General features: G+C 44.2%; 1 protein-coding gene across 2 annotated transcripts in view; it reads left to right on the plus strand.

Annotated features, from left to right (window-relative positions):
- ube3c (ubiquitin protein ligase E3C) overlaps nt 1-10,971 on the plus strand; it is a 44,403-nt gene extending 33,432 nt beyond the window's left edge. The window contains exons 20-24 of one of the 2 annotated variants that reach the window (XM_046356238.1): nt 1,646-1,858; nt 3,384-3,572; nt 3,746-3,812; nt 4,326-4,456; nt 9,793-10,971. In XM_046356238.1, coding sequence (XP_046212194.1) covers nt 1,646-1,858; nt 3,384-3,572; nt 3,746-3,812; nt 4,326-4,456; nt 9,793-9,963 — 771 coding nt within the window. In that variant the 3' untranslated portion in view covers nt 9,964-10,971. Of the gene's footprint in view, nt 1-1,645; nt 1,859-3,369; nt 3,573-3,745; nt 3,813-4,325; nt 4,457-9,792 lie in introns of those variants that run through there. The other variant, XM_046356240.1, reaches the window with a different exon arrangement.
- Nucleotides 10,972-11,203: the final 232 nt, after the last annotated feature.

Consider the following 11,203-nt stretch of genomic DNA (forward strand, 5'->3'; position numbering starts at 1 on the left):
AAGCTTGTGGAAGGCTACCTGAAACGTTTGACCCAAATTAACCAATTTAAAGGCAATGCTACCAAATACTAATTGAGTATATGTAAACTTCTGACCCACTGGGAATGTGATGAAATCAGTAAAAGCTGAAATAAATCACTTTCTACTATTATTCTGACATTTCACATTCTTAAAATAAAGTGGTGATCCTAACTGACCTAAGACAGGGATTTTTACTAGGATTAAATGTCAAGAATTGTGAAAAACTGAGTTTAAATGTAGTTGGCTAAGATGGATGTAAACTTCTGACTTCAACTGTATGTGTGGACACCCCTTCAACAAATGAGTGGATTTGGCTATTTTAGCCACATCCGTGTATAATATTGAGGACACAGCCATGCATTCTCCTTACACCAACATTGGCAGTAGGATGGCCTTACTGAAGAGCTCAGTGACTTTCAACGTGGCACCAAGTGACACCTTTCCAACAAGTCAGTTCGTCAAATGTATGCCCTGTTAAAGCTGGCCCTGTCAATTGTAAGTGCTGTTATCGTGGAATGAAAACATCTAGGGCCAACAACAGCTCAGCTGCGATGTGATATGCCACACAAGCTCACAGAACGGAACCGCCGTGCTGAAGCCCATAGCGCATAAAAATTGTCTGTCCTTAGGTTGCAACACTCACTTCCGAGTTCCAAATTGCCTTTGGAATCAACATCAGCACAAGAACTGTCCGTCGGGCGCTTCATGAAATGGGTTTCCATAGCCGAGCAGCCTAAGATCACAATGTGCAATGCCAAGCGTTGGCTGGAGTGGTGTAAAGCTTGCCGCCGTTGGATTCTGGAGCAGTGGAAATGCATTCTCTGGCGTGATGAATCACGCTTTAACATCTGGGTTTGGCGGATGCCAGGAGAACGCGACCTGCCGAATGCATAGTGCCAGCTGTACAGTTTGGTGGAGGAGGAATAATGGTCTGGGGCTGTTTTTCGTGGTTCAGACTAGGCCCCTTAGTTCCAGTGAAGGGAAATCTTAACCCTACATCATGCAATTACTTCCTAGACTATTCTGTGCTTCCAACTTTGTGGAAACAGTTTGGGGAAGGCCTTTTCCTGTTTCAGCATGACAATGCCCCGTGCCAAAGCTAGGTCCGTACAGAAATGGTTTGTCGAGATCAGTGTGGAAGAACTTGCCTTGCCTGCACAGAGCTCTAACCTCAACCCCATAGAACACCTTTGGGATGAATTGGAATGCCGACTGCGACCCACGCCTAAATGCCCAACAGTGCCCAACCTCACTAATGATCTTGTGGCTGAATAGAAGCAAGTCTCTGCTACAATGTTCCAACATTTAGTGGAAAGCCTTCCCAGAAGAGTGGAGGCTGTTATAGCAGCAAAGTGGGGACCTACTCCATATTAATGCCCATCATTTTGGAATGAGATATTCGATGATTAGATGTCCACGTACCTTTGGTCATGCCATTTAGCAGATGCTTTTATCCAAATTAACTTACAATCATGCGTGCATACATTTTCGTATGTGCAACCCCAGCGGGAATCAAACCCACGATCCCGGCATTGAAAGCTCCAAGCTCTATAAACTGAGCCACACAGGATCATGACCTGAGTGCATCTATGATAACCTATGACCTTTTTATTTCTCCCTATAGGCCCTGTATGAGAACATGCTGGTGGAGCTGCCGTTTGCCAGCTTTTTCTTGTCCAAGCTGCTGGGCACCAGTGCTGACGTGGACATCCACCACCTGGCCTCGCTGGACCCCGAGATGTACCGCAACCTGCTCTTCCTCAAGAGCTACGAGGACGACGTGGAGGACCTGGGACTCAACTTCACCATCGTCAACAATGACCTGGGAGAGGCACAGGTGTGTGGGGCTTGTGTGTGTGTGTGTGTGTGTGTGTGTGTGTGTGGATGGGGGGGACGTAGGAGTTATCACAGCATCGCCCTCTTTGATTGCCTGTGACTCCATCCCTCTTTCCTGCCTGTGTCTCTGGCCTTGTCATTCTGTCCCTCTCTCCATTCCCTTTTCCCTCCCTGCAGTGTTAATAATTAATTTCCCTCACGTTGTCTGTATTCGGCACTGAGAGAGATAAAGCACGTCGTCAGCTCTCGCCCTGAGTGGTGCCGTGCCGCGGGGAATAGGAGGCTCTCTGTTGACCATTCTACCAAGCCAGCCATCAAGCAATTTTCTCAGAACACGCCTGAGAGGCATGACTTTTACTTCTTTGTCACGTCCAACACGTCTGAGCCTGTTTTTTTAGACAGAGAGGGGTCTATTCACTGCCCTCTAGTCACCCTCACCAGTCACCCCGGGCTGGGCTAAGCACTCTACCCGCTCCCCCTGTTTGCTCAGGGCCTTACCTTCTCTTATTAGCTCCTCTTTAAACAGGCTTGAACAGTCGCGCTACAGTGTAGCCTGCGGTCGCAAATAGGGCATCCCAAATACGATTCGGAAAACAATTTGCGGGAGATAAGGCACACACTCGGAGGCAGACTGGCCCGTATATGCCCTCGGAAGATAGCCAAAGCAAGCAAGATAAAGACAATCATTCTCAGACATTAGCACATAATCAGAAACACAAAATGAAACTCAGATAGTGGGCCTGCTGGCTACTAACCCTTATGTGGTTAGCTACTTAATGTACTTTTTAATCGATTTTGTAGGGTGACTGACTTTTTTCATTAAGGTGGCTACTTCAGATTTTCGGGAACATATTGATCTTAGAGTATTAGAAAAGTTCCTTAGTGATCTGGATTATTTTACTGTGATTATGTCGTATGTGTCCTTACTCCATCATTTAAAAAACTATGCATGTGTGTTTAGTGAGTCCGCCAGATCAGAGGCAGTAGGGATGACCAGGGATGTTGTCTTGAGAAGTGCGGGAATTGGACCATTTTCCTGTCCTGCTAAGCATTCAAAATGTAACGAGTGCTTTTAGGTGGTCAGGGAAACTGTTTAGAGTAAAAAGGACATGATTTTCTGAAGGAATGTAGTGAAGTATAAGTTGTCCAAAAAATATAATTAGTTAAGATATCCCCAGAAAACTACACAAGTCGTACTTGAAAGTATTTTACACCACTGCCCCTGGGCCCCTTGATCAGTGACTTCTCCTCTTGCTCCACTGGTACCTTCAATCACGCTCTCTGGGTCGACACACCCTAAAAAGCTGATCTTGACGCAATAATATTACATGCTCCACTATGAAATGTATATTTTGCATGGAGTGACACTTTCCGGTGAACACATTTCTTGACTTTTGAAGTTTAGAGCATTGAGAAAGTAATACCCTAAGTAAAGTGTGAGGGTGACATATGGTGGCTTTCGCCTGGTTGCCCTCTACATGGATTTGAGACAAATGCCTGTATGTCTGACAGGGCCTTTCTTCCAGGTGGTTGAGCTGAAGCCTGGAGGGAAGGACATCCCTGTGTCCACGGCCAACAGGATCGCGTATATCCATTTAGTGGCAGATTACCGACTCAACAAACAGATCAGGCCCCACTGCCTGGCCTTCAGACAGGGCCTGGCCAACGTGGTCAACCTGGAGTGGCTGCGTATGTTTGACCAGCAGGAGATCCAGGTAACGTCAAAGATATTCACTAGGTTTGCAAAATCCAGAGGATTTCTGGAAAACGTCCAATTTTGGGAAAGCTACCAGAATGTTGCAAGTCGATTCACATTACTTTTACAAACATGCACACGTAAATATACACTTCAACATTTTCTTCATCGATCTTTGCTTTCCCACTACAGGTGTTGATATCTGGAGCTCATGTACCCATTTGTCTTGACGACCTGAAGACGTTTACAAACTACTCAGGTATGATCACATTATGGATGGTTTGTACAATTTTATTTAAAGAAACAAAACTACTCAGGTATGATCACATTATGGATGGTTTGTATTAGTTTATTTTAAGAAACACAACTATTTAGGCTCTGCCATAATGGTGAAAATGATATTGAAGTTGTACTCTGTAATACTCGGTGATAGTCCGTTTCTTGTAGTAGTGATTACTTTGACCATTTTAATGTGCTGTAAAGTCAGGAGGATTTCCATAGAGCTAACTGTCAAGCTCTCCTGCCAACTTCATGGGACAGGTGGCCTAGTCACGGCATACGGTTGCGCTCTTGAGTAATGTGTTTGTTGAATGGGGGGTAGTCGAGATGGCATGGCTGCATCATGAGTCTTTAACAACACAAACAATGTGACAGCTCCGTCTGTCAGCCAGTGGATTCACTCGGTTTACAGGTGGGTTTTTTTGGTGTTTTTTTTTAAAGACTAAAAAACCCAGGTGTGTCAGATTATCATTTCTCTCTCTCTCTTCACCAGGTGGTTACACTGCCACTCACCCTGTCATTACCATCTTCTGGGAGGTGGTGGAAAGCTTCACCGATGAAGAGAAACGCAAGCTGCTCAAGTTTGTCACCAGTTGCTCGCGGCCTCCCCTCCTGGGCTTCAAGGTGAGACCGAAAGTTCATTACATCTGCTTTTTCTTCTTTCCTGACCCTCGTTTCTACCCTCCGTCTGGTATTATAGACTGTGTTGATTGTAGCCGGCGCCATCAGGAGTTCAACCAAAGACTGTGAGAGTCCAAATTACACCCTATATTTTTTTACTGAAAGTAGTGCACTATATATTATAGGTAATAGGGTGCCATTTAGGACGCAACCCAAGACTAAATCCAGAGCTAGGGAGGGTTCACTGTTGTAATGGGCATGTAATGAAAATGCCTGGCCTGATAACTCCCTCCGATGATCCTTTTCAAATTAGGCTCGGTGATAAGACTCATAATGCTCCCTAGCTCGTGCTTATCTCCTATACCTGCTCACTGCGGTTCACAACCCTCCTCTGGATTATAAGTCCATTTGAGCCCTTTGCCCGACCGTTTGGGCGTGAGCTCGGTTGGCAGGTATCACCCGCCGGACAAATATTGACGTTGGTGTCAGACTAAGCCGGCGGCACGGTGAACGTTTGCACTGTTGGCTCCTGTTTGACCTCGATGAGAAATGGGGAGACGTTAGTTTCACACACAAAATAAAGGCATACAGTGCATTCAGAAAGTATTCAGAAACATGGACTTTTCCCACATTTTGTTATGTTCCAGCCTTATTATAAAATTGATTTTAAAAGAAAAAATGCTTCTCATCTTATCTACACACAATACCCCATAATGACAAAGCAAAAACAGATTTTATACATATTTGTAAATGTATTAATATTGAAAACCATATACCTTATTTACATAAGTATACAGACCCTTTGCTATGAGACTCCAAATTGAGCTCAGTTGCATCCTGTTTCCATTGATCATCCTTGAGATGTTTCTAAAACTTGATTGGAGTCCACCTGTGATAAATTCAATTGGTTGGACAAAATTTGAAAAGACCTGTCTATATAAGGTCAAATCAAATCAAATTTTATTGGTCACATACACATATTTAGCAGATGTTATTGCGGGTGTAGCTAAATGCTTTTGTTTCTAGCTCCGACAGTACAGTAATATCTAACAAGTAATATCTAACAATTTCATAACAGTACACACAAATCTAAGTAAAGGAATGGAATTAAGAATATATAAATATATGGACGCGCAATGTCAGAGCGGCATAGTCTACAGTAGACTAGAATACAGTTTATACATATGAGATGAGTAATGCAAAAATATGTAAACATTATTAAAGACTAGTGTTCCATTTATTAAAGTGGCCAGTGATTTCAAGTCTATGTATATAGGCAGCAGCCTCTGTGCTAGTGATGGCTATTTAACAGTCTGATGGCCTTGAGATAGAAGCTGTTTTTCAGTCTCTCGGTCCCAGCTTTGTTGCACCTGTACTGACCTCGCCTTCTGGATGATAGCGGGGTGAACAGACAGTGGCTTGGGTGGTTGATGTCCTTGATGATCATTTTGTCCTTCAAGTGACATCGGGTGCTGTAGGTGTCCTGGAGGGCATGTCAGAGCATAAACCAAGCCATGAGGTCGATGGAATTGTCCATACAGCTCCGAGGCACAGATCTGTGTAAGGGTACCAAAAATATTCTGCAACATTGAAGGTCTCCAAGAACACAGTGGCCTCCATCATTCTTAAATGGAAGAAGTTTGGGACCATCAAGACTGAACAATCAGTGGAAAGGGGAGTTGGTCATGGAGGTGAACATGAACAAGATGGTCACTCTGACAGAGCTCCCGAGTTCCTCTGTGGAGATGGGAGATCCTTCCAGAAGAACAAGCATCTCTGCAGCACTCTACCAATCATTCCTTTATGGTAGAGTGCTCCTCAGTAAAAGGCACATGACAGCCCACTTGTAGTTTGCCAAAAGGCACCTAAAGGACCCAGACCATGAGAAACAAGATTCTGGTCTGATGAAACCAATATTGAACTCTTTAGCCTGAATGCCAAGTGTCACATCTGGAGGAAACCTGGCACCATCCTGGTGACAGCATCATGCTGTAGGGATGTTTTTCAGGGGCAGGGAATGGGAGACTAGTCAGTATCGAGGGCGCAAAGTACAGAGAGATTCATGATGAAAACCTGCTCCAGAGCGCTCAGGACTTCAGACTGGGGTGAAGGTTCACCCTCCAACAGGACAACGACCCTAAGCACACAGCCAAGCCAACACAGGAGACACTCCAGGGAAAAGTCTCCAGCCAGAGCCCAGACTTGAACCCGATCTAACATCTCTGGAGAGACCTGAAAATAGCTGTGCAGCGACGCTCCCCATCCAACCTGACAGAGCTTGAGAGGATCTGCAGAGAAGAATGGGAGAAACTCCCCAAATACAGGTTTGCCATGCTTGTAGCGTCATACCCAAGAATACTCGAGGCTGTAATCGCAGCCAAATGTGCTTCAGCAAAGTACTGAGTAAAGGGTCTGAATACTTATTTAAATGTTATATTTCTATTTTTTATTCTTAATAAATTTGCAAAATGTCATAAAATCCTGTTTTTGCTTTGTCATTAGGTATTGTGGGTAAATTAAGGAGGGGAAAAAACGATTTAATCGATTTTAGAATAATGCTGTAATATAACAAAATGTGAATAAAGTCAAGAGGTCTGAATACTTTCCTGAGGCACTGTATATTTTATGTTGTTAGAGGTCTTTATTTGGGCAACGGGTATAACCTCAGAAGCATATACTTGTTTTGAATCACTACCCCCAAAAACTAGCACCAAAACATTGCTGCAACATCATCGAAAGCTGTTTGTTTCCAAAATTACTTCAGCCAAGTGCTGAAACTTGTGCTGAAATGGTGGAATTGTGTTTATCGGAATTACCATTGCTGTGTCATCAGCTGATGATTCCTCCAATCGAGAGCCGTTTCACTTTCCTAATGACTTGATTTAGATGAGACACTAAAACAGTTGGAAATAGAAAGGAGAAGAGCGCTGCTGAAATCCATTAGGATTTTTATACGCCTTACTTAGGATTACCAGAAGCTGTAATTGTCATATGATTGGTTTTATTACTGTTTATTGCCATCGTTAGTTAAGAATACTTAAGTGCTCCCACAGCGGGGTGAGGAGGGTACAGATGGGAACGCTCCTAAAAATCTCCCTCGGTGGCTCAGGCTGGAGAGTCCCCCGCCCCAGTTTAATGAATTTGACTTTGGGGAGTGTGCGGATGTGCCGTCCCCTCCCGGTCTCCTTCCCCCCCTCACCGTCTCCTCCCCAGGCCAGAGGGGGGGGGTTCATGGTGATTGGTGTGGCGGAGAGCGGCCCCTGACCCTAACCCTGAGCCCGTGCTAGCCCAGCCTTAATTAGCTGCCGTAAATGTCCAAGGATTCATTAGCGGAGAAATGGCTCTGTCAGGAGAAGCCATTTAAAAAAGATGATGGAGAGCCTTTTTTCCAGAATGATCGTTCCGGTAATGACACTTTCTCAATAAGCAACGATAGTTTAATACAGTAATTGTCCGAAAAATTGGGTCGTTACCGCAGAGCCCCCCAGAACCATTTAACCGGGCTGGTACAGGCGCTGAACCCCACACGCCACACTCCTAATCTTTAAATAGCCTGACAAATTAATTGCTGTAGAGCGGCGGGACGTTAGAAACAGAGAGGATGTTTCCTGTGGATTCTGATGGAAAACGTCAGTGGTTGTGCTCCAAATGGCACCCTATTCCCTATATAAGTGCACTACTTTTGACCAGGGACCATAGGGAAACACAGGGCCCTGTTCAAAAGTAGTGCACTATATAGGGAATAGCATTCCATTTGGGACGCAGACAGTGTCTTGGCCTTGATGATGTGGGTGGAGATGAGGTGACCTGGCCTCATCACCAGAAAGCATCATTTGAAAAGTGCCAGATAGACAACATGAAGTGACCATTCGCTGCTCTTGCTCAGTACCCAATCCAAAAGGCTACCAGTGGGGAAGTGTCTCCTTCAAACATCGACAGCCTATTTTTAATTTATATCCACGCTGAATTAGCTAAACACTTAACGTCACGTCCTATCACATTTATTCCCTGATGTCGCTCGACATTTACGGCTTAATTAGAATTGCCCGGGATATGATGATGATGATCATCGGTGACATCAGATGATCCATGTCTTTATGTCTGGTTGGACCGGGACGATACCAGTAACGCGATACACGTTAGTATCGTGGCCAGGAAACGAAACACGAAGCTGATTTGAACTTCTTTAGGAAAACAAAACCGTCCGGAAAACAAACATCGTTACCTCGTCGTCTAGAGTCACACGTGTTTATTTTCCCAAGCTATAGCAACACAATAATTGACATGCAGCGTTTGGTCTCCTTCGTGGTTTCATTTTTGCCATGGACAAAATATCATGGGGAAAAAATATATATATCATGATGCTGGTATCGCACTGTTGGTCTTCAATTATCCTTATGTACCTCTGTTCAGCTTGTTGTATTTCAGTCTGTCTTTCTGTAACTGAATGATTTTGTCATTCTTTGGGGTGCCCTGTACATACTTAGGCTCTACAACTAAAACAATGATTGTAATACAACAGATAGTTTTGATAACAGCAAGTATGTCGGCATTAAAGTGTCCACAACTCTTGTGTAATTATTTTTGTCAAGAAAAACCCTTGTTATATAAGAAGTGTTGTGCCAAATGTGTTGTTCGCCAATTGGATAAAATGAATGTATCGAGAGCCTTCGTGGCACAGATAGAACAATGAGACCGTTGTTTCACCGGATGTATGAATCTAAAACATCCGGTTAGCATTTCCACTCGCCACCAAAAAGGGTGATGAGAGGAGGCCCAGTGGCCGGCGGTGGGAGATGGTGGAGCGAAATGGATTATGCCCGACATTCTGCTAATTCTGTAATGGATGAAACATTTGATCTCAATACAGTTTTCTGTTCCCCAAACTAGAACCTTGTTATGAACAGCCGGTACTAATTTTTGTAGACCTATCCCTTTGCCAAAGTTTCTAAACTGCGTGTAGTTTAGGACTACAAGGGTGAATTGAGTTATTGCACACGCGCACTTCAACGAGTAGGCGTTCCCTAACGGAAATATGCAAATACATGCTAGAACACTCTAATTGAATATCGCTAGCTCAACTCCTTGTTCTGCCAGAGCATGGCGCTTGTAACGCCAGGGTAGTGGGTTCGATCCCCGGGACCACCCATACGTAGAATGTATGCACACATGACTAAGTCGCTTTGGATAAAAGCGTCTGCTAAATGGCATATATTATTATTATTATATTATTCTATAATTAATTTGCTCCCATTGGAAACGATAGGCAGCGGCCTAAAACTTTGTCCGTGACCCTCTGAATCTCTTGTTTGACAAGGTTCTCCCCACTGTGTTTCCAGGAGCTGTACCCAGCCTTCTGCATCCATAACGGGGGGAACGACCTGGAGCGCCTGCCCACGGCCTCCACCTGCATGAACCTGCTCAAGCTGCCCGAGTTCTGCGACCAGCACCTGATGAGGAACAAGTTGCTTTACGCCATCGAGTCCTCCGCAGGCTTCGAGCTCAGTTGAGGAGGGGGGTCTGTCTCTGACTCCCTGAAAACAACTGACTCAATGGACATGGATGGGCCAGAGAAGACTGTCTGTTGAGAGAGTGTGAAACAAAGACTTAGGGGAAAGATGCATTGGTATCTCTCTGACTGGGTGGAAAACAAACAGGGGTGAAAGGAGTGTCACCCAAATCGGATGAGGAAGAGGGAAGTGCAGTCATTTTTTTGTTGTTTTAATATAACTTAAATGTGTATTAAAAATCTACAAAACGCAAAAAAGAGCAACAACAATAGAATCTCGAGGCTTTATTTGAAAGACTTTGTGCAAAAGTAAACAAACAGACGAGATCTACTGTGAGTGTGTCCATGGCGATACATTTGACCCTTAAGCACAGCGAGTTGTGAAATTATCAACAGAAATAAACATCAACAACAACGGAGTGTTCACCAAAGATTGACCCGTGCTGTGCTGTTGGAAAATGGGTAGAAGAGAGGCACAGGAAATAAGAGGACAGAGGTGGGAGATGGGGTGACATACAGGACTGCAACACTCCTAACACCCCTGTGTCAAGGGTTTTAAGAGGGTCTAATAGCGCCTGTTCCAAATGGCACTCTATTCCCTATATCGTTCACTACTTTTGACCTGATCCCTATGGGCCCTGGTCAAAAGTAGTGCACTATTACGGGAATAGGGTGCCATTAGGGACATTTTCAACTATAGGTCATGTTTTGTGATTACTGTAATGGTTATTATCGTTTTCAGAACATAAAAATGCTAGTGGTTTGGGCAGGCCACTGTGTTGGTTTTTCAAGGCAAAGACTAGTATTGTTGATAAGAGATTGGACAAAACTATTGATTATGATGATCATGGAATATTTGTTAATATGTATATGTGTTTACATCACTCTTGTACAATTCCTTCACTCATTATTTGTACAGGCTGCTTTTCTCTGTTTCTTTTTCCTCTTGTGTTTCGAATGAAGGCCTGGTGTTTTCACACACAGATTAAAGTGAACAATCTATTCTACAGTACTTGCCCTGGCTGTAATGCGTATCCACCAGAGCATGTGAGCAGAGTTGAGCGGTTGGAAAATCCTGCACATCGTTCCAGCACTCCATGTCCTTTCCTGCAGTTCCACTAGAACCTATCCGCGCTCAAAGGGGGGGAAAACTGCCACTCCAAATTCACTCCATTCATGTAAATGACCATTTAACCAGCACCCATCTGTTTTTGTGACTGCCTGGACCTACCGTTTTGTTT

Source organism: Oncorhynchus gorbuscha, linkage group LG07 (assembly GCF_021184085.1).
Source record: "Oncorhynchus gorbuscha isolate QuinsamMale2020 ecotype Even-year linkage group LG07, OgorEven_v1.0, whole genome shotgun sequence".
Classification (NCBI taxonomy): Eukaryota; Metazoa; Chordata; class Actinopteri; order Salmoniformes; family Salmonidae; genus Oncorhynchus; species Oncorhynchus gorbuscha.